At 55.4% G+C, this 25,575-nt stretch overlaps 2 protein-coding genes across 5 annotated transcripts in view; both read right to left on the minus strand.

Moving 5' to 3' along the window:
• NECTIN2 (nectin cell adhesion molecule 2) overlaps positions 1–1,695 on the minus strand; it is a 34,797-nt gene extending 33,102 nt beyond the window's left edge. For all 4 annotated transcript variants that reach the window (XM_081515818.1, XM_081515817.1, XM_081515819.1 and 1 more), the window contains exon 1: positions 1,401–1,695. In XM_081515818.1, coding sequence (XP_081371944.1) covers positions 1,401–1,491 — 91 coding nt within the window. In that variant the 5' untranslated portion in view covers positions 1,492–1,695. The remainder of the gene's footprint in view (positions 1–1,400) is intronic.
• Positions 1,696–9,845: 8,150 nt separating this feature from the next.
• Positions 9,846–20,278, minus strand: BCAM (basal cell adhesion molecule (Lutheran blood group)). Its single transcript, XM_081515821.1, has 15 exons — positions 20,103–20,278; positions 18,179–18,300; positions 17,391–17,619; positions 17,200–17,270; positions 16,839–16,935; positions 16,554–16,736; positions 15,542–15,678; positions 15,141–15,297; positions 12,554–12,669; positions 12,306–12,447; positions 12,005–12,141; positions 11,680–11,824; positions 11,445–11,589; positions 10,397–10,514; positions 9,846–10,304 (listed from the first exon to the last, which is right to left on the minus strand). The coding sequence occupies exons 1-15, from the start codon at positions 20,182–20,184 to the stop codon at positions 10,299–10,301; spliced, it is 1,887 nt and encodes a 628-aa protein (XP_081371947.1). The 5' UTR covers positions 20,185–20,278; the 3' UTR covers positions 9,846–10,298.
• Between the last annotated feature and the right edge of the window lie 5,297 nt (positions 20,279–25,575).

Genomic DNA, 25,575 nt, shown 5'->3' on the forward strand with positions numbered 1-25,575 from the left:
ATCTGTCAAATGGGAACAGGAACTGGACCTGTCCCTTAGGGCGATAGAGAGCCTTCTGCGAGATCACGCACCAAGTCAACGCCTGGCCCAAGGTGGGGTGGATTCTGAGCATTCTGCCAGAGGTGGCAGGTTCTGAGTTTATCTCACTGTGTCTGACGCAGAGGGAGAGACAGGAGGAAGGAAAAGTCAGTGGCCTCGCTTTGGGTAAAAACTGGGAGACCATTCAGAGAGACGCTGGGGGAAAAAAGACCAAGGGCTCCCGCGAGCTCCCTCGCACTTTCTGGCAAACGTCTGTGAAACTCCAGTATCATGAGTTTCTAGCTGGGAATAAACAGCCAGGTCACCTGCAAAGGGGCGGGGCCAGAGCCTCCCTCACCTGTTTCCTCGCAGCCCCTCCCTCTCCTGGGGATGCACCCCTCCCCTGGGGAAGTGGGGGAAACAGGAGTCGGGGAGGGGGCGGGGAACTGGGCCGAGCGGAGGGAGAAACAGCGGATTAGGGCGGCGTCTCCTCACGTCCACCTCCCGCTGCGGCTCTGAGGACAAAGGCGCGACGAGAGGAGAGATGAAGTCCCGAAACCGGGAATCCGGAACGGTGAGCCTGGAGAGCTCCCGCCCCTGCCCTGCCCCGTCTCGACGAAAGTGAAACCCGGAAAACTTCCCCAGGGATGTCCCCGCCGATCGCTCACAAGGAACGGGAAAGGTCCCAGACGGCGGGACCCTGCCTCCTTAGTCTACGCGGGACACAAGCCGACCGAGCCTCCAGCTTTCAGACAGGGCCTCTGGCTCTTCATTAGATCTAGAACCCAAGAGACAGGGTTTCTGCCCACATTTATATCTGAATTCCAGGACATTCCAATGCCCATAATTAAATCTAGAGCCCAGGAGACAGGGCCTTTTGGCCTCCTCTCCCCCCCAGTTCTGTCTGGGACCCTAGAGACAGAGAACCCCGCTCACAATCTGGAACCCACAAGTTCGAGCCCTTCCTGACCCCAATTCTACCAGGACCCCGGTAGACGGAGCCCCTAGCCTTCATTCTCCTTGGGACCCAAGAGATAGAGCCCTCAGCCCCTAATTTTTCTGGGGCCCAGGAGTTCCTTGTTTCCCGGGCCCAGGAGTCAGAGCCTTCAGCACCCTGGGGCCCGGGGTTGGAGCCCTCATGCCCTTCCCCAGGTCGTCCGAATTATCATTCTTGGCCCTGTAAGGGGCCCAAAGTCCGAGCTCCCCGCCCGCCCCTCTGAGGACATCTGGCTCCCTGCCCTCAATTCTCCCCGGGCCTCAGACTCCCAACTCTGAGAGAAGGAAAGATGGGGGTAGTCTCGCCTTATCATCGCGACCCTCCTTCTGGGGGTAGGGATAAGGATGGTTTCGCGCGCGGCGGGGAGGCGACTGCGTTCTCTCACCGGTATCCCGGAGCAGGAGCAGCAGCAACGGCAATAGCGGCAGCGTCGGCGGCGACAATCTCAACGGCCGGAGGGCTGCGGCCCGGGCCATGAGGGGCCCGGGGAGGGACTGGGCCCGGGCAGGGGCCTGAGGGCCACTCTGCGTGCGCCAATAGACTGGGCAGACGAGTAGGTGCCTGAGTGGCTTCGGCTCCCGGCCGATTCCCGCGGCGCTCGGCTTTCTCGGCTCTGCTGTCGAGGTCGGGTTCTCCCGGCTCAGCGCCCCCGGCCCTTAGATTCTTTCTGGCTTCGGACTAACTGACGTCACAGGACCCACCCCCTTCCTCCCCTCCTCGCGGAGCAGATCTGGCTCAGATCTGGCTCCGGCAACGCCCCCTCAGGCAGGTCTGACCCCGCCCCCTTCTGGGATTCCAAGTCTGTCTCTGCCCAGGATTCTACGCTCGCCCCGCCCCCCCAGTATTCCTTTCCCTCCCCTTCCCAGGATTCTACACCCGCTGCTCCCCAGGATTCTAAGTTCGTCCCTCCCAGGACTCTTTGATCGCCGGCCCCTATGCCCCAGAATTCTCTCTTTGCCCTCTCCAGGCAAACCCGGCCCCCTAGTGCTCTAGCCACGCCCCTTTACACCTAACTTGCCCTCCAGCCCCGCCCCCTGCCTAATAGGGCAAGTACAGCGCTTCCGAATGTCTCCGATTCCACGAAGTCCCGCCCCCAGGCAAGGCCTTGGCCATTCGTTCTCCCTGTAGTCTGCCCCGCCCCTCAGGAGTTCAGTTTGCCTCGGCCCCGCCCCCTTCAGTATTGGATAGGGCCATATGGACACACATGCGTGAGGCACGTGGTTTCCTATAGACCCGCCTCTCTGGAGCCCCGCCCACACGCTGAGACTCCACCCCCTTCCTCGCCTGGCTTCTTTCTCAATTCTCTCCCGGTGCCCACTGTCTTGTCAGGTCTGTCCGCATCTCAGCCAGGCTATCCACATCTCTTTCTAATCTCTGCCTGAGTCTTTGGGAGTCGCCGCGTCGTGTCTTTTTAGATTCCTGTATTTTATTGTTTCTTTCTTTGTGAGTCTCTCTGCCTCTTTTTCCGTCCCTGTGTTTATCTCTGGGTCTTTCAGTTTTCACGTCTCGGTGTCGCTTTGTGTTTCTGGTCTCTTTCTTCCTGGTGGTCTTTCTATCACTGTTTCTGTGTCACTTGGTTCTTGTCTTTTTTCATCCCTTTGACTCTGGCTCTGTCTCTCTTGCTCCCTGCATCTGTGTCTGTCTCTGCCCCTGTCACTCTGTGGGTTTCTATCTCTGTGTCTTTCTCTGTCCCTGTGTTTCTCGGTGCGTTTCTGTCTCTTTCAGTGACTGGTTTCTCTCTGCGTCTCTCTTGACCTCTCTCCATCCCGCAGCCCTCTCCTCCTGCATCTGGTCCGCACCATCGCCTTACTGCGGCCTTCCGCCAGGGGGCAGCACAGACCGCTCCTAGCCCTCGGCTGGCCCTGCAGGGTTGGGCTACGGTCGGGCCTCCAGACTTGAGTAGTCCCTCCCCGTGTCCTTGTCCCACTTCTCCTATCTTCCCAACCTCCTCGAGTCTTTGTGTCTGTCGCTCAGACTCGGCCCCTCGTCTCTCCCCGGCGGCTCCCGCTCCTCCCCTCCCCCACCTACCTCTTCACATTCTTTGGACTGCCTGGGGGAGCTGGTGAGGCCGCCCGGCGTGTAGGGACGAGGGCGGCAAGCAAGAGGCTGAGGGAGACGATGCCACTGAGCGCTTGAAATCCCTTGGTTCCAGTTCCTTGGAAAAGGAGCTGATCAGCTGGGGGCTGATGCTTCGTGGCCTACCAAGAGGACCCCCATAGACTTGCCCTCCCTTCCCACCTGCCACACACCTGAGTTTTCCTGCCCAGAAGTGCAAGATCTTAAGTAGTGGAGACTTACTGACTGGCATTCACATCTTGGTAATAACACTGTTAATTGTATTTAGCACTGACTATGTGCCAGGCGGTAATCCAAGTGCGCTCTATTATCTCAAATAACCCCCCACAGCACCCTATGTGATGAGGAAACTGGGGCACAAAGAAAGAAGTGACTGGATCCAAAATCAAAGAGTTGGCTACTTGTCAGTTGGTGATGGTTTAGTCGCTAAGTCGTGTCCACCTCTTGCGACCTCATGGACTGTAAGCCCGCCAGGCTTCTCTGACAATGGGATTCTCCAGGCAAGAATACTGGAGTGGGTTGCCATTTCCTTCTCCAGGGGATCTTCCCAACCCAGGAGTCGAACCTGGGTCTTCTGCATTGCAGGCAGATTCTCTACCGACTGAGCTATGACGGAAGCCCCAAGTCACTCAGTTGTGTCTCTTTGTAACCCCATGGACTATACAGTCCATGAGAATACTGGGAGTGGGTAACTTTTCCCTTCTCCAGGGGATCTTCCCAACCCAGGGGTCGAACCTAGGTCTCCCACATTACAGGCAGATTCTTTACCAGCTGAGCCGCCAGAGATGCCCACTTGTCAGTTAATTCCACACAAAAATCGCATGAAGGGAGATATCACGATCCCTATTTTGCTGAAAAGCACACAGAGCATAGAGTGATTATCTGCCCCCATGCCTCCCAGCAAGGAAGCAGCAGGCTAGGACCTCCCCATGGTGTGTCTCTCAGCCTGGCATGAGGTCAGCTGGACAAATACAGTCGTCACCACTCCCCCTTATCTGCGGTTTCAGTTACCCCGTGTCAACCCCAGTCCAAAAATATCAAATGGAAAATTCCAGAAATAAAAATTCATCGGTTTTTAACCATTCTGAGAGGCATGATGAAGTCTCAAGCCCTAAACATAAATCATCCCTCCGTCCAGTGCTTATACACTACCTGCCTCTGAGTCACTTAGTAGCCGGTTCTATTATCAGATAGACTGCAGTGGTGTCGCGGGGCTGATGTCCAAATAACCCTCATTTTATTTAATAATGGCCCCAAAGCACAAGAGTAGTGATGCTGGCAGTTTGGATATTCTCTTGCTGTGCCTCATTTATAGATGAAAGTTTGTCACAGGGATGTGCATATAGGATAAAAAAAACCCAAAACACTGTATATGTAGGGTTCAGTACAATCCACACATCCACTGGGGTCTTGGAATGTATCCCCTAGATAAAGGAGAACGACCATAGGTGCATAGTAAATTCTCTCTAGAACTCTCTGTCCTTCTCTCCCCAATCTGGGGCCAGACTAGAAGGCCAGGATCCCTGGGGTTAGTGCCAACTTTGCTACTGATTTGCTTTGTGATATTCTGACCCCTTCCCCCATTCCTCCCTTGGACAAAATAACCAGTCCCCAGGGAGAGTTTCTCCAGGAAGTTCCCCCCGCCTAGCACCCATTCTTCTCCAAGCCTGTCAAGGAGTGTGCTCAACTGTCTCCTGGCTCTTCTTTGTGAGCTGGGGTGAGCCAAGGAGGAGGTAAGCCCCAGGAGGCTGGAATTTCATGCCCCTAGTCACATGCAGAAGGGGACTTGGATAAGGCTGAACACTACCTTGTGTGTTTGTTGACAGATGACTGGGTGAGTCTCATACCTGGGGAGTTGACTTCCAGCGTCAAGGAGTCTCAGAGGTGACACTTCACTGGAGAGTCATAACCACCAGGAGGTAGGGGCACAGAGCCAAAGGCTTCCTGATGGAGCTAGGGAGTTGATGCCAAGTATTATATTTTACCTGCCCTGTAACCAGTCAATCCTAAAGGAAATGTGTGCTAAGTCGCTTCAGTTGTGTCCCACTCTTTGCGACCCTATAGACTGTAGCCTGCCAGGCTCCTCTGTCCATGGGATTCTCCAGGCAAGAATACTGGAGTGGGTTGCCAAGCCCTCTCCCAGGGCATCTTCCCAACCCAGGTTTTGAACCTGCATCTCTTATGTCTGCTGCTGCATTGGCAGGCAGGTTTTTTTTTTGTTTTTTGTTTTTTGTTTTTTTTTTTTTTTACCACTAGTGCCAACAGGGAAGTCCATTAAAGGAAACCAACCCTGAATATTCATTGGAAGGACTGATGCTGAAGCTGAAGCTCCAATACTTTGGCCACCTGATGTGAAGAGCCAACTCATTGGAAAAGACCCTGATGCTGGAAAAGATTGAAGGCAAGAGGAAAAGGGGGCAACAGAGAACGATATGGTTGGACATGAGTTTGAGCAAACTCCAGGAGATAGTGAAGGACAGGGAAGCCTGGCATACTGTAGTCCATGGGGCTGAAAAGAGTTGGACACGAATGAGAGACTGAACAACAGCAAAACCTCTTCTGTACTAAGCCCTTATGGTTCAGAATGAACCTGGCCCAGTCCTGGCCAATCAGAGCATTGGGTCCCCTGGCCACAGGGATTGGCTCATGGATGGGGGTGGGACTGATTCCTGACCAGTGGGAATTAGTCCTGAGATGTCTGCTTAAACTAACTGGAAAGGGACACCCTCTTTTGATGAGGGTTGCTAAACTGGTAGAACACTGGTACTCTGGGTGCCTCCGGAGACAAAAGAAACTGCCTGTGCAAGGAGGACAGCAGAGCTGAGAAATGGAACAGGCCAGCTTTCTGATGAGACTATTTGAGCCCCTGGATCCAACTATGCCTGAAAGTAGTCAGTCTTTGACCTTCCTGCTTGTATGAATGAATAATTTTCCCTTTTCATTTACACAACTTTTTTTAATTCAGTTTTTTTTTTTTTCATTTGCAACAAAAAACACATCTTTACTAATAAAATCTGTATGAGTCCAGAGGTGACACAAATTCCAGTTAAGTTCCAAGGACAAGGAGTGTTGTTAGTTGTTCAGTCGTGTCTGACTCTTTGCAACCCCATGGACTGTAGCCTACCAGGCTTCTCTGTCCATGGTATTTCCCAGGCAAGGACACTGGAGTGGGTTGCTATTTCCTTCTGCAGAGGATCTCCCGGACTCAGGGATTGAACCCAGATCTCCTGCACTGCAAGCAGATTCTTTACTGTCTACGCCACTAGGGAAAGCTTGTCAGAATTTTTAAAGATGTCCTGGCTTTGAAGGAGAGGCAAGCTTTGTTACAGTGGGGGAAACCAGAGAGGACATTCCAGGTGGGAGAACAGTAAATTCACAAAGGCACAAGATGTGAGAGATGGAGCAGTTGGTATGTGTGAGGGGTGACATCTTAGCAGGTCCTGAATGCTAGGTGAAGGGTGCCTCATGGTCCTGAGAGCAATAGGGAGCCACAGAAGGTTGAGGAGCAAGGGGAGTCTACTCCGAACTTGCCTTTACTTCCTGGAGCCCCATATCATGGTGGTTCATCACCCCCCACACCTGCTGCCCCTTCCCCCAGACCCTTGGCCAAGGTGGGAGGAGGGGTCAGACTAAGGAGGGCACAGGCTTCCATCTGTATGCAAATTGCCCGGAATGCCATGTAGATGAGGGAGCTTATGCAAATGTATGCCCTCTTGGGAGACAGGCCAAGACCCTCCCCTCATTAATTTGGGGACCAGGTGCTGGGCAGAGCATCCCTTTGTCGCTGGGATTCCCTCTCTCCCCTCCCCCAGCCATCTGTTCCCTCCCCCTCCAGCTTCCCAAATCCCCCCTCACCAATATCTGCCCTTAATGTGGTATCTCTCTCCACCTGGTCCCTTTCTTGCTTTTCTTTCTGTCACTCCATTTTCCATGAATGATAATAATAACAATACTAAACACATACTGAACACATGCTCTGTGCCAGGCTTTGTACTAAACACTTTTCACAGTTATCAAATTCTCCCAATCATTCTATGATTTCTCTGTGTGTCTGCTGTATTTTTTAAAAAGAATATTCCATTCTGGGTAGGGGAGGGAAGGATTGGGAGTTTGGGGTAGCAAGTGCAAACTAGTATATATAGGATGGATAAACAACAAGGTCCTACTGTATAACATAGGGAACTCTATTCAATATTCTGTGATAAATCCTAATGGAAAAGAATACGAAAAAGACTGTCTATATATGTAAAACTGAATCACTGTGCTGTACATTGGAAACTAACACAACATTGTAAATCAACTATACTTCAATAAAAAAACAAAATGTGAGATGAACGTCCATGAGAAGGATGGAAAGATTAATTAAACCTCAAGTATCCGAGAGTCTTTGGGCTTCCCTGGTGGCTCAGACGGTAAAGAAACCACCTGCAATGCAAGAGACCTGGTTCGATTCCTAGGTCGGAAAGATTCCCTGGAGAAGGGAATGGCTACCTACTCCAGTATTCTTGCCTGGAGAATCCCATGGACAGAGGAGCCTGGCGGGCTACAGTCCATGAGGTTGCAAAGAGTTGGACACGACTGACTGACACTTTCATTTCACTTATCCGAAAGTCCTTAAGGTGACTCTTGGGGACTTTCGCTCTGCTCTGTGAGTCCTGTGCTCACGTCATGCAGGTGAGAGTCATGGCCAGCAAGCATGTTTTCCTCCACCTGCGGGTGTGGCTGAATGCATTTGCCTCCACGCAGCCCCGGCAACTTCCGGATCCTCCCTGCTCCCCGGTCGACTCTGGGCGTGGAGACCACACCGCACGGAGAGCACAACAGAGAACCCCCCAGCTCAGGCAGCAGAACTTTAATCGTTTGATCCCCATCTCAGCGTGTTAACCTGCCCTATCTCTCTTGTTTCTCACATTTATTTACACGTTTATTTATTTTTAATCTTTTAGCCACACCCGACGGGAATCTTAGTTCCCCAACCAAGGACTGAACCCCGACCCCTGCGTTAGAAGGTGGCGTCTTGACCACCGGACCACCAGGGAAGTCCCTCCTGTTTGTTTTAATCTGACTCAATAAATCATGGGATTTGAGCACCTTAATTCGGCCAATGTGAGCTCTTCCGTTCTGGAAATCTCTGAGCATTTGCTCAGTCGCCTACGAGGAGGCTCCCATAGCATCTCTTCAACTCCCCACGGCCACAGATCTCACTTGGTCCATCGGGCGGCTGAGTAAACTGAGGACAGAGGGGTGGGGTCACCGGCCGAGACCTCCCAGCATGCATTGCACAGGGACACTTGCTCCCTCTCCTCACAATGGCCGTCCACGGCCCAAGTGTGATTTATCCCTATCTGATAGACTCAGGGAGGTGAAGTCACTTGCCCAAGGTCACACTTGTCTGCCCCCCACTGCTTCTGAACTGCTCTTTTGAAACTTTTCTTTCTCTCCCTTTCTAACTGGAATGATCTCTCTGAATCCCAGTTGTTTCTGTGTTTCTGTCTCTGCAGCCCTACCTCTCTGTATGGCACATTACTTTATTGTGCTCTGCAGATACTGCATTTTTTTAAAAATAAATTACAGGTTTGTGGCAACGCTGTGTCTATTGGTGACATTTTCCCCGACAGCCTTTGCTCACTTTGTATCTTTGTGTCACATTTGGTAATTCTCGTGATATTTCAAGGTTTTTCATTGTTCTTCTGTTTGTTATGGTCACTGATGAGTGACCTTTGATGTGACCACTATGACTCACTGGAGGCTCAGACGATGGTTACCATTTTTAACAAGAAAGTGTTTTGTTTTTGAAAGTGTTTCTTAAGTTAAGCTATGTACATTTTTTTTTTTTTTTTAGGCAGAACGCTATTACATACTTACTACTGCTGCTGCTGCTGCTGCTAAGTTGCTTCAGTTGTGTCCAACTCTGTGTGACCCCATAGACGGCAGCCCACCAGGCTCCCCCGTCCCTGGGATTCTCCAGGCAAGAACACTGGAGTGGGTTGATACTTACTACAGTACAGTGTAAACATAATATATGCACTGGGAAACCGAAAAATTCGTGTGACTTGCTTTATTGTGATCTTCGCTTTATTGCTGTGGTCTGGAACTGCACAGTAAATAGATCCAGGACATGTCTCTATTTGTCTGTCTTTGCCTCTCTCTCCCCACATCTCTGTCTGACTCAGTGGCACTCTCTCAATTCTGAGCTGCCCCAGCCCATCCCTCTGACCTCCTCCTTAGCCTCTCCGTCCTCCTTTCAAATGCCTCTCCCTCTGCCTCCGTAAGTCTCTCTGTTTTGCTGTTTCTGCCGTCTCTTCTCTCTGCCTAGATCCCTTCATGCGGGTTCCTCCAAGTTGCCCCTCCTCCCCCAGCTGTGGGCCCCAGGCTCTCCTCAGAGGAGATGCCTAAATCCCTAATTCCATCCACTCTACAGCTCAGAGAGAGCTTTTTCTCTGGATGCTTCAATTCCCTCTGGGCCTCTGGCAAGAGAGACTGGGCATTTTTTACTTAAGGGGACAGCACCCCACCTCCCTTGAAAGGCACTGGTCTTCAGGGGCCAGGTTCAGCTCCCTCTGGACCCCCAGCACCTCTCTTCTCCACCTTTTTCCAGCTGAGTCACCCTCCATCCTCTCTCTCATTTCTTTCTCCATGACATCAGATTTCTCCTTAGGTCCAGCAAGGGGGTGGGAGAGCCAGCTGGGCCAGAGCATCACCTGCACCCCCCCTCCCCTCTCATCCCCTAGAGGAGGCGGCTCTGGCCACAGGATGGTGTCCAGGTGACAGACAGCGTTTATTCCAGACTCCAGTGTCCACAGATGATGGGGTCAGGGCAGGGGGCGGGGATCCAGTGTCAGACTCTGCAGCAGGACGTCAGGTGGGAGGGAGGGGGCCAGCAATGGAGGCAGGAGGTAAAAATAGCCCCAGCCAGCCGACCCTCAAGCCTCGTCCCAGGCCAGGACTTGGGCTCGGGTCCAGGAGCTATTCTGGGGTCTGGGAGAGTCACAATCCCTGGAGGAAGGTCCCCTCCCTCCCAGGCCGCTGTGGTCCCTGCCCAGCCCACAGAGGAAGGAAGGGAGGGCCCAGAGAGGGAAGAGGGAAGGCTGGGAAGGTGGGGGCAGGCGGAGGCGTGAGCGGGGCTGATTTTCTGATGCTCGCGGCTCCTCTGATGCTCGCGACTCCAGGTCAGGTTCAATGACTGCCTCTGGGAAGGCCCTCAGGCTCAACACTGAGGAGAAGATGGGGAGATCAGCCTGGGCCCACAGCGGCTCTTCCACCCACAGTGGTCCCCTCTCCCCAGGGGCCCAGGCCCTCACTCACCTCATCTCCAAAGCCCCCGCTCCCATGCCTGGCTCCTCCAGAGGCACTCCCCATGAGAAGGCCTGTCTGCTCTGGGCGCTCTGATCCTGACTGGCTCAACTCAGGTTCCCCAGGTGGCCTAGTGGGAGGAGGCAGTGTGTTGGAGGTGGTCATGGCCAAGGAAGGAACTGGCTATGGGTGTGGCAGGTGGAGACAGACTTGGGGGTGGGTGGGTGGGGGTGAGCTGGGGGTGGGGTAGGAGGTGGAAGTGGCCCTGGGGTCAGGGATGGGGTGAGGATATGCTTAACGCTGCTCTTGGAGTTGGAGCTGGTGATGTCACTGGGGTGGGCTCTGGGAGAGGCTGAGCTTTCCCGGTGGCTCAGTGGTGAAGAATCCGCCGGCAATGCAGGAGTCCCAGGAGGGGCAGGTTCAATCCCTGGGTCGGGAAGATGCTCTGGAGGAAGGCATGGCAACCCACTCCAGTATTCTTGCCTGGAGAATCCCAAGGGCAGAGAAGCCTGACGGGCTATATGGTCTATGGGGTTGCAAAGAGTTGGACATGACTGAGGCGACTTAGCATCCCCACGCACGTGGGGATGGCTGTGGACTGGAGTTGAGGGTGGCTGTGTGGTCACGGTTGGAGATAAGGTTGGATAGGGATGGGTTTGGAGTTAGGAATGGGATGGGAGGTGTGCATGGGGAGGTGGTGTTTGGTTACTGGATATGCGCTGGAGCTGAGGGTGCGGCTAGGGGAGAGGTTGGGGTTGGAGAGGAAGCTGGAGGTATAAATGAGATTAAATTGGGATGGGGTGGGTGTGGATCACAGGTGGGGATGAGATTGGGGATGGGGTTAAGGTGAGCTTGGGGTGGGCTGGGAGTTGGTTACGGGTTGGGTGGGATTGAGGAGAGGGGAGGGGATGGTCATGGCCCAGGTCAGAGGCTGGAGATGGGATAGCATCTTATTTGCCAATGGAGTTGGGGTTGGCGCTGTGGTTGGTTTGGGGCTGAGGTAGGAGGTGAGGTCAGGGTTGGGGTAGAGAGGTCAGTTTCAAGGTTGCAAGCCACTCACGGAGACCCCTTCTCCCTCCGCTGGCAGCAGCCGGGCCGCCCCTTGCGTCTCATGCAGTAGAAGACGGCAACGACGAGGAGCAGGAGGGCCACGCTGATGGCCACGGCCATGACCGCCACGCCGGCCTGGGAGGTCTGGAGGGCCACTGCGGGGCAGGGCGGGGGGGGGAAGGGGTCAGCCAGCAGCCCTCTGTCTGCCCCGCACCCGGTGTCGTCCCACCCCGGTGTTTACTCACCGGTTCCAAAGTGGAAGACGTGATGGGTGTTCCCGAGAGGGTTGGAGGCCTCACAGGAGACGCCATCTTGGCTCAAGGCACTGGTCACCTTCAGGGTCAGGGAGCTGCTCACCCAGCCCTGGCCCCCGGAGGCCGGTTCTGTGGGCTATGGAGGCTCAGGTCAGGCCCAGGTTTGCAGGATCAAGGGCTCAGGGTGTGGGTAGAGGTGAAAAGGAAGCAGTTGGTGGAGGTGGAGGATGGGGAGGACACGATGCGTGGACCTTTAAGGGGGCTGGGATTTGGGGAGGGTCCCGGAGGGTTCGCGAGGCAGAGGAGGGTCCCTTACACTGCCGCCCAACTGGCTCCAGCTGAGTTTGGGCTCCGGGTAGCCGCGGGCGTAGCAGATCAGGGTGACTTCATCACCTTCGGTCCAGCTGCCTTCGGCCTTGGGCTGAGTCTCCTTTGCCTTTAACTCTGGTATCCCTGCGGGTGGTGGGGCAGGAAAGGGGGTGAGAGGTAGGCACCCGGGGAAAGAAAAGGAAGGAGAGAAAAAGAGGAGAGGAGGACCAGCCGTGGACCCATCTCATTTGTCCTGGCCCCCCACAGCCCCCATACTATCCCCATCCCAGCCTGCCCGCACCCCGAACCTTGAACCAGCAGCTTGAAGCTCCGGGTGAGACTCAGGAAGGGGATCTTGGGCATGTAGGCCTCACACGAGTAGGTGCCAGCGGAATCGAAGGTGACGGAGTGGAGGGAGATTGTGGAGTCCTCCCCTATGGGTGCTGAGTCCTGGGTGGGGAGAGAAAGAGCAGGCACCAGCTGGGCATGAGAGACAGGAAGGGGTTGATGGAAAGGAGAGAGTCCCGTGCTGGGGAGGGACGCCTTTCCCTCTCACCTTGGTCCAGTATAGGTCCGGGGTGGGTAGGCCTCGCGCAGAGCAGGTCACGGTTGTGCTGTTACCCAGAGGTAAGGAAAGCTCCTCCCCTGTGCTGAGCTCCAGGGAGTCCAGGTCTGGAGTAGGGGGAACAGACTGTCACCTTCCATGGACCCTCACCTGATCAGTTAGGGGACTCCCCAGGGCTTTTGAGGAGGGCAGACGTGAATGGACAATCGTCAGCAGAGAATGCCAACTTCTCCCCAGCTCCACGAGCTCTCCACTCTCTCATCTGGGCCTTTGAGCCCAGATCTAGGAGTCTGACTCCAAAATACATGCCCACGGGGCTTCCCTGGTGGTCCAGTGGCTAAGACTTTGTGCTCCCAATGCAGAAGCCCGGGTTTGATCCCTGGTCGGGGAACTAGACCCCACATGCCGCAATGAAGACCTGGTGTAGCCAAATTAAATAAATAAAATAAACACTTAAAACAACAATAACAACAACAAAAAAACAATGTACAGGCCCAATTTGAACTTGCCTCCAGAGCTGATGTCTGAGCCCAAGGTTAATGGATAACCTGGGAGGTATTGGGCGCTCCTTCTCTGACTACCCCTCAAATCTTGGCCTTCTCTCCTCCACATAACCCATTTTCTTCATCAAGTCTTTCTCTGCTCTGTTCCCCAAACGGATCCTCTCACTTTTTTCCATCTCTGATCCTGGGGTCCAACTGCCTTGACCACTGTAGTCACGTCCTCACTGGTCTCTGTACTGGGCAGGACTCTTGTCCTCTCTGGTCCATTCTTTGCTGAGCAGCCAGAGGGATCTTTTCTTTTTCAAGTAGTGAAAGTGTAGTTGCTCAGTCGTGTCCAAGTTTGACTTAAAAAAATTTTTTTTTAATTTAATTATTTAATTTTGGCTGTGCTGGTTTCTTTAAAAAAAAAAAAACAAACCAAAAAACAGCCCACTCCTCTTTATTTTTTTTTTTGTAGTGCCCAGGCTTCTCTAGTTGCATCACAGGGCTTAGTAATGGTATGTGGGACTCTTAGTTCCCCAACCAGGGATTGAACCTGGGTCCCCTGCATTGGGAGCAGGGAGTCTTATCCACTGGACCACCAGGGAAGGCCCCCCAAGGGATCTTTGCAAAACACACACTGGTCAGCCCTTGCCTCTGCTTAAAATCTTGCAGTGAGGAGAAAAAAAAAACACAAAAAACCCTGCAGTGGTTCCCCAGTATGGTGGGCATACAGGTCTCTTTCCTTGATAAAGCCAAAAAGTTCTACCTGGTTGACCCTGCCCACTGCTTCAACCTCATCTCCCACCTTCCCCTCCTGTTCTCTGAGCTCCAGCTACCCTGTTCTTTCCCTGTTGTTCTCCAATATGCCAGTGTGGGCCCCAGGGCCCTTGCGCGTGCTGTTTCTACAGCCTGGGATGTTTTCTTCTACCTCATCATATCTCTGGTTCCATTCTTCGGTTTCCTACACATGCTCCCCTTCTCAGAGAGGTCTCTCTGACCCTCTGCCATGGACACTCAGATTTCCCCTTCGGCACCAAAGGATTTTCTCCCCCAGCTGTTGAGAAGGGTGTCAGCTGTCAGCCCTCAGCTGTCAGCCCTCTCTGGAAACTGCCTGAGCCGCAGAGAGAGCCCCTGGCTCAAGGTCATGTCCCCTCCTTCCCCAGGCAGCCCACATCCAGTGACGGGTTGACGTGGACGTACAAAAGGCCTGGCCCCTGTACCCCAACTCGGGATCTCTCAGCTTCTAAGTGCCCTGTGAGCATGTAGAGGTCTTCCTTAGGCTGAAGCCCAACTTCCGCCTCTGCTGCATCCTGCTTCCTTCCCTCATCACCCACCAAGAGGTGTGGATCCCGAGGCACTACCCATAAATTTCCTGCCTGCAGTCAGAATCTGCAGCCCCCAATACCCCCCATGGAAAATAATCCCTGCTCGCCACGCCAGTTCCTTATCCCACTCCTCTGCGTTAGTCTCTATAGAGGCAGGACTGCGACTCAAAGTGTGTGTTCAAAAAAAAAAAGTGTGTTCAGCTTTTAACATCTGTCTCCCCTACTGGACCCTGGAGCTTGGTGGAGGCTGGGGCTGCGCTGTCTTGTTCACACGTGGCACAGTGTCTAGCCCCAGGAAGGGAGGTTTCAGGAGTGCCCAGGAGGGACAGAACCTTTGCTCAGGGCTTGTGTGCAGGTGGACCAAGAAGGCTTCTTGGAAGACTGGGAGCCGAGAGATGGGTTGGGATTGTACGGAAGAGAAGATGGGGAGTTACTGTAGGAAAGAGGAGAAGAGCTTGGGGGGTGATGGGAAGAAGGGCCCGCCGAAGGTGAGGCCAGCCCGGTGGGTCTTGAAGGCTGGGGTGAAGCATGTGGGTTTTGTCCCCAGAGGACTGGGGAGCTACAGCAGGTTCTAGGCAGGAGAAGGTCAGGTGTATGCCTTGGAAAGGGGTCTCTGGCTGCCTTGTATGGGAGACTGGAGGGGCCGGGGGCATTGAGACCAGGCTGGGCACCATAGAAAGGGTTGGAGACAGGGCTGTGTGTTGGGGGGTGGCGAGGGTGAGGAGATAGCTGATGCCAGGGCCCCCCTCCCGCTCTGGGGGCTCTCACAGGCCACCCGCAGCTCCAGGGTTTTGGAGAGCTCCACGTCCTCGGGGGCGTCGTAGTCCTCCACCCTGCAGCCATAGGTCCCGTTCTGGTTCCGCTGTACCCCCTCCAGCGTCAAGTTCCCCTCAAGACTTGTTTTTAGCACAACCTCCTGCTTGTCCTGGGGGAGACCAGGAATGAGGAACCCGGTTCAGGAGATGGTCTGGGCTGGCAAGGTCAGGTTAGGTCAGGGGTCACCCAAGCCAAGCATCAAGGTATGTCAAGACTCTCACAAATCGGGGAACAGATAGCTCCTGGGTCATTGATCACGTGCCTTGCTAAGCCAGGGGTCACCCAGGTGAAGGGTCAGAAGTTGGTGCAGACGAGTAGGTCACAGAGGTCAGGGGAATGAGCGGGTGGGTTACCTGAAGCCGGAAAAACGTGTACTCCGGGCTGGGACTGCCGTCCCCCTGGCACACCAGCTGGACAGAGTCACCCTCGCGGACCCAGCCATCGGCAGTGGACTTGCTGCCCAACCAGAACAGCACGTGCTCTGTGGGATCTAAGGGAAAGGGCAGACTCACAATCAGGGTCAAGGGTAAAAGACAGGGCTAAGTTAAAGGGGAGACGTCAGCACTGCAGCAAAGGAAAGGGCTATGGTTGGCCAAAAGTGAGAGGTAATGTCTTTTTCCTTTTTCGTTTGCCATGCAATGAGGCGTGTGGGATCTTAGTTCCCTGACTAGGGATTGAACCCACACCTGCTGCTTTGGAAGCGTGGAGTCTTAACCAGGGAAGTCCCCTAGAGGTCATAGCTTTTGAGGCTCAGGTTTGCACTTGTTCTGAGATCAGGGACTTGAGGCCAGAGGTGGAGAATACAGGTCAGTGTGTACCTCGGGAAGGGCTCTCTGGCTGCCTTGTGTGGGAGACTGGAGGGGCCGGGGGCATCTAGAACAGGACAGGCACCATAGAAAGAGTTGGAGGCAGGGCTGTGGGGGGGTTGACGCCACACTTCCAATGCAGGGGCCGCGGGGTTGATCCCTTGTCGGGGAACTAGGATCCCGCATGCCTCATGCCGTGGCCAAAAAAAAAAGATATGACCCCTAACCTTTGGCCAACCTTAGTCCTTTCCTTTGCTACAGTGTGGGTGACAGGTCAGTGTGAGATTCTGGGGGATCCATTTTGGGGTGGAAGCGTGGGGCACAACGGTTAGTCCTGAGACTCCACGGGATTCAGGGTGTTATGGGGGGAGTCAGAAGTCAGGATGGGGCTCCTGCTGGCACTTGAGGTCAGAGGTCAGAGGCGAGTACCCACTTCAGCCTGAGGTAAGGGAGCAGAAGGCCTGGAAGGGGTGGGGCAGGTCACGGGGTCACTTTGGAGGGTCAGGCCTCGGCACGAGAGTCCAAGGTGGGGGCAGCCGGGGGGCTGGCTCCGACTCACAGTGCAGGGTGACAGAGAAGGAAGGGCTGTCCAGGCGGCCGTGCTGGCCGGTGGGCAGGAGGTAGTGCACGGAGCAGTGGAAGCTGGCCTCCTGGTCGGGCTTGTGGAGCCGCAGGTAAAGGGTGCTGGTGAGAGACAGCAGGCCAGAGGCCTCCCGGATGGTGCGGGTGGTCATGTAGCCCTCTGCGAGAGGGGGCAGGGTCGGGGGGGAGGTGGTCAGCCAGCCTGGCCACCGCCCAGCCCCAGCCCCTGAGGTCCAGCCGAGCTCCCTCAGGCGCCACTCACCGGAGTTCACCTCCAGGGGCACATTCAGGGGCTGCCCGTTCTCATACCACATGATCCTGGGGACTGGGTTCCCGTTGCGACTGCTGCAGGTGGCTATCTGGGACAGACACAGGCCCACAACAGGCTGGGAGCCAGGACCCTGGAGACTGGGTCCCCCTCCCTGGGGGGACCAGACCAGACCCAGACGCAGGAGTCCAGCTCCCACCCCTCTCCTCCCGGGAGACCCAAGATTGGAGCTCCCGGACCCCTACTCCTCGGACTGGGAAGCCCAAGCCCCCAGCCTCTCCCGACCTTGGGCTGTAGGAGCCCAGGACCCCCTCCTCCCCTCCGAACCCTGGAAGCAAGGTGCAGCCCAAGGTACCTCCTGGGCAAAGTCTTCCGTCACAGACAAGGTTCCTTTGTTGGGGGAGACCTCCGGGGCCTCTGGTTTGGCTGTGGGAGGGACTTACAGTCAGGAGCTGGTTCCTGGGGTTCTCACCTCCCTGCCCCTTCCCAGGATGTGTGTGTGTTGTGGGGGGGGGCGGGGGTTGGAGGGGAAACACAGACACTCACCAAACACTTTGAGCCTGGCGGTGGCCTCAGCGGTGCCCACTGCCCCCGCCTTCACCACGCACACGTAGTCACGCTCGTCGCCCACCTGGGCCTCAGGCAGCACCAGGCGCCCCCGGGAGTCCAGCTGGTACGGGGGGCTGCGGCCCCGGGAGTTGAGCTCTTTGTCCCGGAGCTCGGAGCCACGCAGCTCGGCCGAGGCCAGGCGGTGGCGGGCCCCGGAGCGGTCGACCTGCAGGCAGGGGAGCGTCTCAGCGAGAGGCTGCCCAGCCACGAGCCCTCCCCGTGTCCCCTTTCTCTGCCGCTCCATGGGTCTTCTTGTCTCAGGTTCTCTCTCTCTCGCTGGTCCCTCTGTCCTCTCTCCAGTTCTCCCACCCCTGCCCCCTGTCTGTAGTCACATTTTCCCCTCTCTGGTTCCCTCTTTCGCCATCTCACTGTGTTCCCACCTCTGTCTCCCTTTCCTGCCCTGGGTCTCCTGTTTCTTTTCTCTTTCTCTTTAGTCCCATCCCCGGGCTCCTGCCTTCTGGGTGTCTGCCTCTGAATGTCCTCTTTCAAGAGCCAGGGGACCTCTTTCATTCTAGCCTCAGCTGTGCCCGGACACCAGGGTACCCTGGAGAGGGGCTTCCCCTTGCTGGGCCTCCATTTCCCCACCTGTAAAATGGAAAGACAGCTTGGTGGGGCTCCTAGGGGCTTTCGGGCTCAGATGAGGGGATGCAAGTTTGCAGCTCCACTGAGCCCTGACTTTCAGGCCTCCCTCGGTCATGCCCTCGTTCCCAGCCCACAGCACTCACCAGGAACCATTCCAGCATGAAATAGTCATGGGTCCCCAAGGGGCTGCAGTCCAGAGTGACAGAATCCCCCCTCATCACCTCCACCAGGGGAGGCACAGACAGGCGGACCTCAGCCTTGGAACCTGCGGGAGGGCGACTGAGCTCTTTCCCACTGCCACCAGGAGGCAGAGCTCTCCAGGTCCCCAGTCCTCCTCCCTCAGACCCAGGGGTCCAGGCCCCCAGCCCCTCCTCCCTCAGACCAGGAGTCCAGCCCCCAGCCCCTGCTCCCTCAGACTCAGCTCCTCTCTCCCTTCATCTCTCATTTCTGCATCTCTGAGCTTCAGATCCCATTAGGATGTCTCTCCATCTCTCCGTTCACTTGCAGAACTGAAGATTCCTCCTCTGGGCCACACAGGGCCCCAGTGGCCTCCATACAATCCTCTTGGGCTCAAATCCTGTGTGTCCTTGCTTGTCCCACTAGACCAAATGCCCCTCGAGGGCAGGGCCTTGGCGGGCTCATTCCTTAGCCTCCAGCACTTCACCTGGGGCCTGGCACAACGAGGTGGATAATCGTCTCCATCTCAGTCACCGCCTCTGCGTGTGTGTGTGTGTGTGTGTGTCTGTGTGTGTGCCCATCACCCTGCGTCTCCATCTCTTAGTTTCACGGTTCTCTGCGTTCCTCTCAGTCTCCATGTCGCCCGGCCCTGCCCCCCGGGTCTCTCCCTCAGGAGCGGGGGGCTGGGGCTGGGCCGGAGCTGAGGCGGGATGGGTGTATGGGCGCGGTGAGGGGGGACAGGGCTGGGCAGGTTTCAGGAATGTGGGAGGGACAGGCTGGCTCAGACCTGCCCGAGCCCCCTACCCGCCCCTCGGCCCCTCTAACCCTTTGATAGAGCAGCAGCTCGTGCCTCAGAACAGGAGAGGGTGGAGGCCCCGGATCCTGGGTCCTGAGGGAGAAGGGAGCAGAGGGCCCGGACTCCTGTCCCAGGTTCCGAGCAGGTAGAGGTGTTTGCATTAGGAAAGTGAGCTCTTTCAGTCTCTGGGCTGGCATCCTGGCCCGAGCTCTCAGTTCTTAGAATCTCCCTTCCCTTCCCTGCCGAGCCTGGCCCAGCTCTGCCTCTGGGGACCCACTGTTCGCCATGCTTGTGCCAGGGCCCTGGATTCCCAGGCACCCACCTCTGGCCCGGGGCCTGCCCCATGGGAGGGAGTGTGGGGCCAGGCTGGTGCCCAGGGCTGGGTCTGAGCGGTAGAGGCAGCAAGGAGGGTCGGAGAGATCTCTCTCTGCCCCAGTTCTGTCTTCCCCCAGCCCCTTAGGGCCTCTACCTCTCCTCCAACCACCACACAGGTGTGTGGCTTTATCTGGGCCCCCGGGAAGGGGGGCTCTGTCACTTGGAAACACTCGGTTCCGCTGTCACTGCCCAGGGGCTGGGCTCCAGCCCTTTCTGATGGAGCGGGAGGCAAGGGAGGCGGGTCCTTTAGAGTCTGGTCTCTGAATCTGAATGGGGGGAACCCGCAATCGCATGTGACTTGCTGGTTTCTAGCCAGAGGGTCCCTGACCCTCTCAAAACTTGACAACTTGTGAGCGGGGAGCTCCGTTTTGGTCTCTTCTGTCCCCGGGGAAAAGGCACTCCGGCCACAGGAGGCCAGGACCTCTGGGTCCGGGGGAGTAGGGGCCATGCAGGGATGGGAGTGGGGTCAGATCCCAGCTTCTGAGGGGGTAGGGAGCGGAGCGCCCGCACGCCAGGGTCCCACGACTTCTCAGATCGCTTCTAATACACAGCCGAAGATCCCCACCCCTCTGCCTGGCTGTCGCTAGGTCTCTCACTGGGATGGGGCACCCCCATATCCCTCTTTTCCTGGGGTCCCTGGGGTCGGTGAAAGCCCCTCCCCACCTCCCCTCCCCTTCCCGCGCCCCCTAGGCGCGCCCTGCTCTCAGCCCGAGCCATACCTGGGTGCGCCGCCAGCAGGAGCGCGAGCACCAGCAACCACGGGGCCCTGCGCGCCCCAGCCCGCGCGTCCGGGGGCTCCATGTTCAAGGCGGCGGCGGCAGCGGGCGGCGAGCGGCGGGCGGCAGGGGCAGAGACTGAGCCCGGGCTGGGGCTCCTCCGCCGCCCGGGCTGGAGCGAGGAGGCCCCGCCCCAGGCAGCCCCGCCCCAACCCGCCCTCCCGGTCTCCCTCTCGTCCCCCTCCAAACCCGGGCGCCAGGCCAGGACCTCCCACTGCCCGGAGCCGACCTCCCAGCGCTCAGCCGGGAGCCAGGCTCCCCGCCCCCAGGCCCCAGGGTGTCAGGCTCCGACTGACCAGCGCCCCTGGCGGGGGACCTGACCAACCAGTTCGGCCAGTGTCCAGAGCGGGGTCCTCCCTGGACCACCGCGGACCCTCTCCGCCTCATTCTCACCGGCGGGACCCGTTCCCACCCCGGCCAGTGACCTGGGCTCCCCTCGTCGTTTTCGACCTGCTGGCCCGGGTCTAACCAGTGGCCTGCACCAGCCTCTCCCAGTCCAACCAGCAATCCCCAGCCTGACCAGTGGCCTAGAACAGCTTCTCCCAGTATGCCCCGTGAAGCCTTCCCAGTGGCCAGTGCGCTGGGCTGCTTTCCTGTCTGACCAGTGGCGTGGAACCCACCCGGTTCTAATGTCTACTGTCTAATGGGTCTGATGTCTGATGGTTTTCAACACCCAGCTCTGCCTAGGCCCCCGAGATGCTGGCGGGGGCGGGGGCTGTGGGGCGCTCTTCTCTTAGCTCTCCTCCCTAGGGCCCTCCCTCTCTTCCCCCCTTCCAGGGAATCCTAGGAATGCCACCCCCCTTCCTCCCTTTCTCTTCCCTTTACTCCCTTCCAACTTTGGGGGGAGGGGAAGAGAATGGGGTTGACAGGTGAGTGGGGGCGAGGAGGAGGCCCAGGCACCTGAGGGCAAAAAAGGAGGAGTCCCACCATGGGTCACAAGGAAGGGTCACAGGTCAGACTTGGGATCACAGATCAGAGTGTCCACGGCTCCTTACAAGGCAGGCCTGGCTGGGACAAAATTCCTAGATGCTGGTTGGGGGGTGGGGGTGGGGGTGGGGGTGGGGGTGGGGGTGGGGGTGGGGGTGGGGCGAGATTTCACTGGTTACCCGGGAGAAGCTAGCCCTCAACACTGGCTAGTAATGGGCAGCTGGTCATGCTGGGAGACTTTCCCCAGGCCTCTGATCAGATGTGGGGGGTGGATGGGCAGAAGGGGGACCACTGGTCAGGCACCAGGGACATCTTAGATTACAAGTCACCACGGGGGTTATTGGTTAGACTGATCAAGGCTACTTTGTCCATACAGGAGAGCGATTGTTATAGTTGGGAGAGGTGAGCTTTTAGTGTTAGCTCCCCTTCTCCAGGAAGCCCTCCCTGCTCTCCTAGGCTGAGTCAAGTGTCCACCTCTGGGCTCCCCCACCCAGCCCTGCCCATTCTGGGTCATCTCTGTCTGGGGATAAGTCTATCTCCCCCACTGGACCATGAGCCGGTAAGGGAAGGGCCAGGGCTATTGTGGTCACTATTGTGTCCCCAGTAGTGTCCAGCCCAGGCAAGACATGGAATAAGCACTCAGGGAAGGTTTGCAAGGCTCAAATGCAGGAGCACACAGGCTCACATGCAAACCCCACCCAGACTGGATCATCACCCAACACACCTGCAAACTCGCGAGTGGACAAAAGAGCTCCCTGGCACAAGCGTCCACACAGGGACCCCAGGCACCCACTCCCCAGCTCCCCTGACCCTGGCTCATACACCTTCTGCTGGGGCTGCTAGGTATACCCTTTCCTCAACAGCCCCCTTCCACCTTCCTTAAGAATCCAACCAGCCGGGGTTCTGGTTCTGGTTCATAAATGTGGGGGTGTATGGAGTGTGTATGAAGGAGGGAAGTCATAAATACCAGGGCCGTTTCCTTGAGGACTTGCACCAACTAGTACTGAAATATCTGTCTTTGTCCCCTACAATTTACTTCCACAAAACAGCCGAAAGGATCTCATTAAAATGTGAGTCAGCCCCTGTCACCCTTCTGCTCAGATCCTCTCCTTCTGAGTAAAAGTTTAAGTCCTTTCCATGGTGCGCAATGTCCTGGATCTGGTCCTCATTGCCTCCCCGGCCTCATCTTCCTCTTCTCTGCCCCGCCTCGCTAGCTCTCTTCCTGCCACATTGATCTCTTTGCCTCCATGGTCTTCCTCCATCGCCAGGCTTGCTCCAGTCTTAGGACCTTTGCTCTTGCTCTTCCCTCTCGTGGGACATTCTTTCCTGCCATCTCTCCCTCCCTGTCTGGCTTCAAATCTCTACCGCATCATCTTATCACAGAGCTTCCCTTAACCATCCTTTCTGATGCAGCAACTAACCCAGCCCTTTATCTCACTACATTTTTCCTCTGCAGCACTTATCACTGCCACATATTTATTTTTTATTGTTTTGCACAAAACAGAAGCTCCAAGAGAATGGGAACTTTAGTTCACCACTGTATCCCCAGTGTCTGAATGGTACTTGGTGTAAGGAGCTATGCCTGAAGTCAATGAATTTTGTAATTCCATTGCTGTCTCATGTGTAGCTACTTAGACATTTTAAGTAACAAGCCCTGTATTTCTATACCTTTATCCTATTATCTTAGATATAGTGTGGGATGTGTGTGCGTGCTCAGTCGCTTCTGACTCTGTAGCCTGCCAGGCTCCTCTATCCATGGGATTTCCCAGGCAAGAATGCTGGAGTGGGTTGCCATTTCCTCCTCCAGGGGATCTTCCTGACCCAGGGATCGAACCCAGCCAGATTCTTTACCGATGAGCCACGGGGAAAATCCACAGCATGGACCGGTTACTCTGAAACTAGTTCACAGATTGTGGAATACAGGGGAGTCATGATGTGTTTGGAGGAGGAATGTCTACTCCCCCATGACTCGAGACTTGCATCTGGAAAATGTAACTACTGAGAGTTTGTGTTGTCTCGGGGGCCAGCATGATGCATTTTTATTTGTACAATACTTAATTGTGCAAGGAGAGCTTTGATAAGAATTTTTGGGGTTGGAGACTTCTCTGGTGGCCCAGTGGCTAAGACTCTGAACTCCCAATGCAGGGGGCTGATGTCCGATCCCCGATCAGGGAACTAGATCCCATACGCCACAACTTAGAGTTCACATGCTGCAACTAAGACCTGGCGCAGCCAAAATAATAAATAAAAATAAATATTAAAAAAAGAACTCTGTGGGGAAGAGAATGTAAGTCTAAAGTAAAGGATACCTACTGATGCTGAACATTCAAAGCGGTGGATTACAATGGACTTTTGTGGGGGTGGGTTAGCTAGTAGCTGCACTCCCTTCAGGGCTTCCCAGGTGGCGCTAGTGGTAAAGACCCTGCCTGCCAATGCAGAAGACATAAGAGATGTGGGTTCGATCCCTGGGTTGGGAAGATCCCCTGGAGGAGGGAATGGCAGCCCACTTCAGTATTCTTGTCTGGAGAATCCCCATGGACAGAGGAGCCTGGCGGGCTACAGTCCATAGGGTTGCAAAGAGTCAGACACGACTGAAGTGACTTAGCATGCACACAACCTCATCCCACATTAAAAAAAATCCTTCCATCCAAAAGCCTGTTACCCTCTGTTGAAACCAAACAGATATTTCTTTCCTGCCTCCATTGTAGCTCAGATGCGCTAAGCCTGGAGAATACCCCTCTACCTTGGAATCAGGTGCTAACACCAAACAAACCAAGACTACTACTTTCCAAAGATGCTACTTTGAAAAGATCCTACTTTTCAAAGTAGTAGACAGGTGCTACTTTTCAAAGATGGCTGTGACGATAGCTCTCATCCCACATAATCTCCTACAAGCTGAGCTTGACCATCTTTCCATTGAGAGGTGAGGGTCTATCTGTTAAACATGCCCCTCCTTTTAAATCAGTGCATCTAACCATTAAAATGTGGCAGAACTGGGGACTTCCCTGGTGGTCCAGGGGCTAAGAATCTGCCTTCCAAATCAGGGTACATAGGTTTGATCCTTGGTCGTGGAATTAAGATCCCACGTGCCGAGGGGAAAATAAGCCCTGGCACTGAAGCTTAGAGAAAGCCCGTGTACCACAATAGATGCAGCTTGACCAAAAAAAAAACACTTCGTTCATGAGTTCCAAGATTAGGTAGAAAAAAACCATGTAACTTCTGTTTGCGTCACTGGAGTATCTTCTGTGAAGACTTCAGTCACCATATAAGCACTCTGACTACCTTGAGGCAGCCATGCTGTGGGGAAGCCCAAACTAGCAAGCCTGGAGACCACGTGGAGAGGTCTGAGACAGCAGAGGGATGTCTGTCCAGTCCCCAGCTGCCCTGTTCCAAGCACCACTCAATCACACCCTGAGCCAGAACCACCCAAAACCCTTACTGTTGCGCACAAATAAGTTTCTGTATTGGACTTGCCTGGTGGCACAGTGGATAAGAATCCACCTGCCAGTGCAAGGAACATAGGTTCGATCCCTGGTCCTGGAACATTCCACATGCCTCGGAGCAGCTAAGCCCCTGGGCCACAGCTGTTGAGCCTGTGCTCTAGATCCCATGAGCCGCAACTCCTGAGCCCACGTGCTGCAAGTACTGAAGACCGTGTGCCCAGTGCCTGTGCTCCACAACAAGAGAAGCCACTGGAATGAGAAGCCCGTGCACCGCAATGAAGAGTAGCCCCTGCTCGCCACAACTAGAGAAAGCCTGCGCAAAGCAATGAAGACCCAGCGCGGCCCTAAGTAAATAAATAAAATTATATTTAAAAAAAGTTTCGGTGTGATTTGTTCCATGCAACAGCTAGCCTATTCTGGGGTGGCAGAGGCAGAGAGATGACCAACATCTGGTGGTCACTGAGGCCCCAGCGTATCCCCTTTAGACACGTTCTGTGATGTGATCGTGGCTGGGTTATGGTTGGAGGCCAGCTGCCTGTCGTGTTCTCTCGATCACTTTCCGATCCTGATTCTCTAATCACTTCTGGGAATCTGTGAGTGATCCCAAGTACTCTCAATCAATTCCCTTCCTGCCCCAGAGGAGGCTTCTGTTCCTTGTAACTAAATCTGTGACTCATACTTCCATGTTCTGTTTACACTGAATTACCTTTTAACTCATCTTTTCAGATGCAGCTTAGATGTTTCCTCCTTCTGGAAGCCCTCCCTGACCTCCTCAATTGAATCAGCTCTCTGTTCCAGGTTCCTGCAGCCCTCTACTTGCCCTCCTTGCCCGGCCAGGGACTGAGCACAGGCTGGGGGCTCCTGGGATGGCAACTGGTTTAAACTTAGGCAGAGGGAGGCTTGGGTTCCTTCAGGATTAGTGATGCGGTGGGGAGACACTTCCATTGCTACTTTGGAAGAAGGTTCCCACGAGGAGAGGAGGAGAGAGATATGAGAATGGATTGTGGGAAGACTGGGTGTGTCACTTTCAAGGAAATGTGGGGACT

Source organism: Giraffa tippelskirchi, chromosome 7 (assembly GCF_054371585.1).
Source record: "Giraffa tippelskirchi isolate mGirTip1 chromosome 7, T2T-mGirTip1v1.2.pri, whole genome shotgun sequence".
NCBI lineage: Eukaryota > Metazoa > Chordata > Mammalia > Artiodactyla > Giraffidae > Giraffa > Giraffa tippelskirchi.

What these genes read in the sequence shown, in the direction of transcription:
- BCAM (XM_081515821.1), bottom strand. Translation starts at nt 20,184, where the DNA reads ATGGAGCCCCCGGACGCGCGGGCTGGGGCGCGCAGGGCCCCGTGGTTG. An exon ending in GGAGCCAGTTGGGCGGCAGT is followed by an intron (nt 11,825 to 12,004) that starts GTAAGGGACCCT and finishes GAGCCTCCATAG; the next exon opens with CCCACAGAACCGGCCTCCGG. An exon ending in CGGAGGGAGAAGGGGTCTCC is followed by an intron (nt 10,515 to 11,444) that starts GTGAGTGGCTTG and finishes TCCTCCCACTAG; the next exon opens with GCCACCTGGGGAACCTGAGT.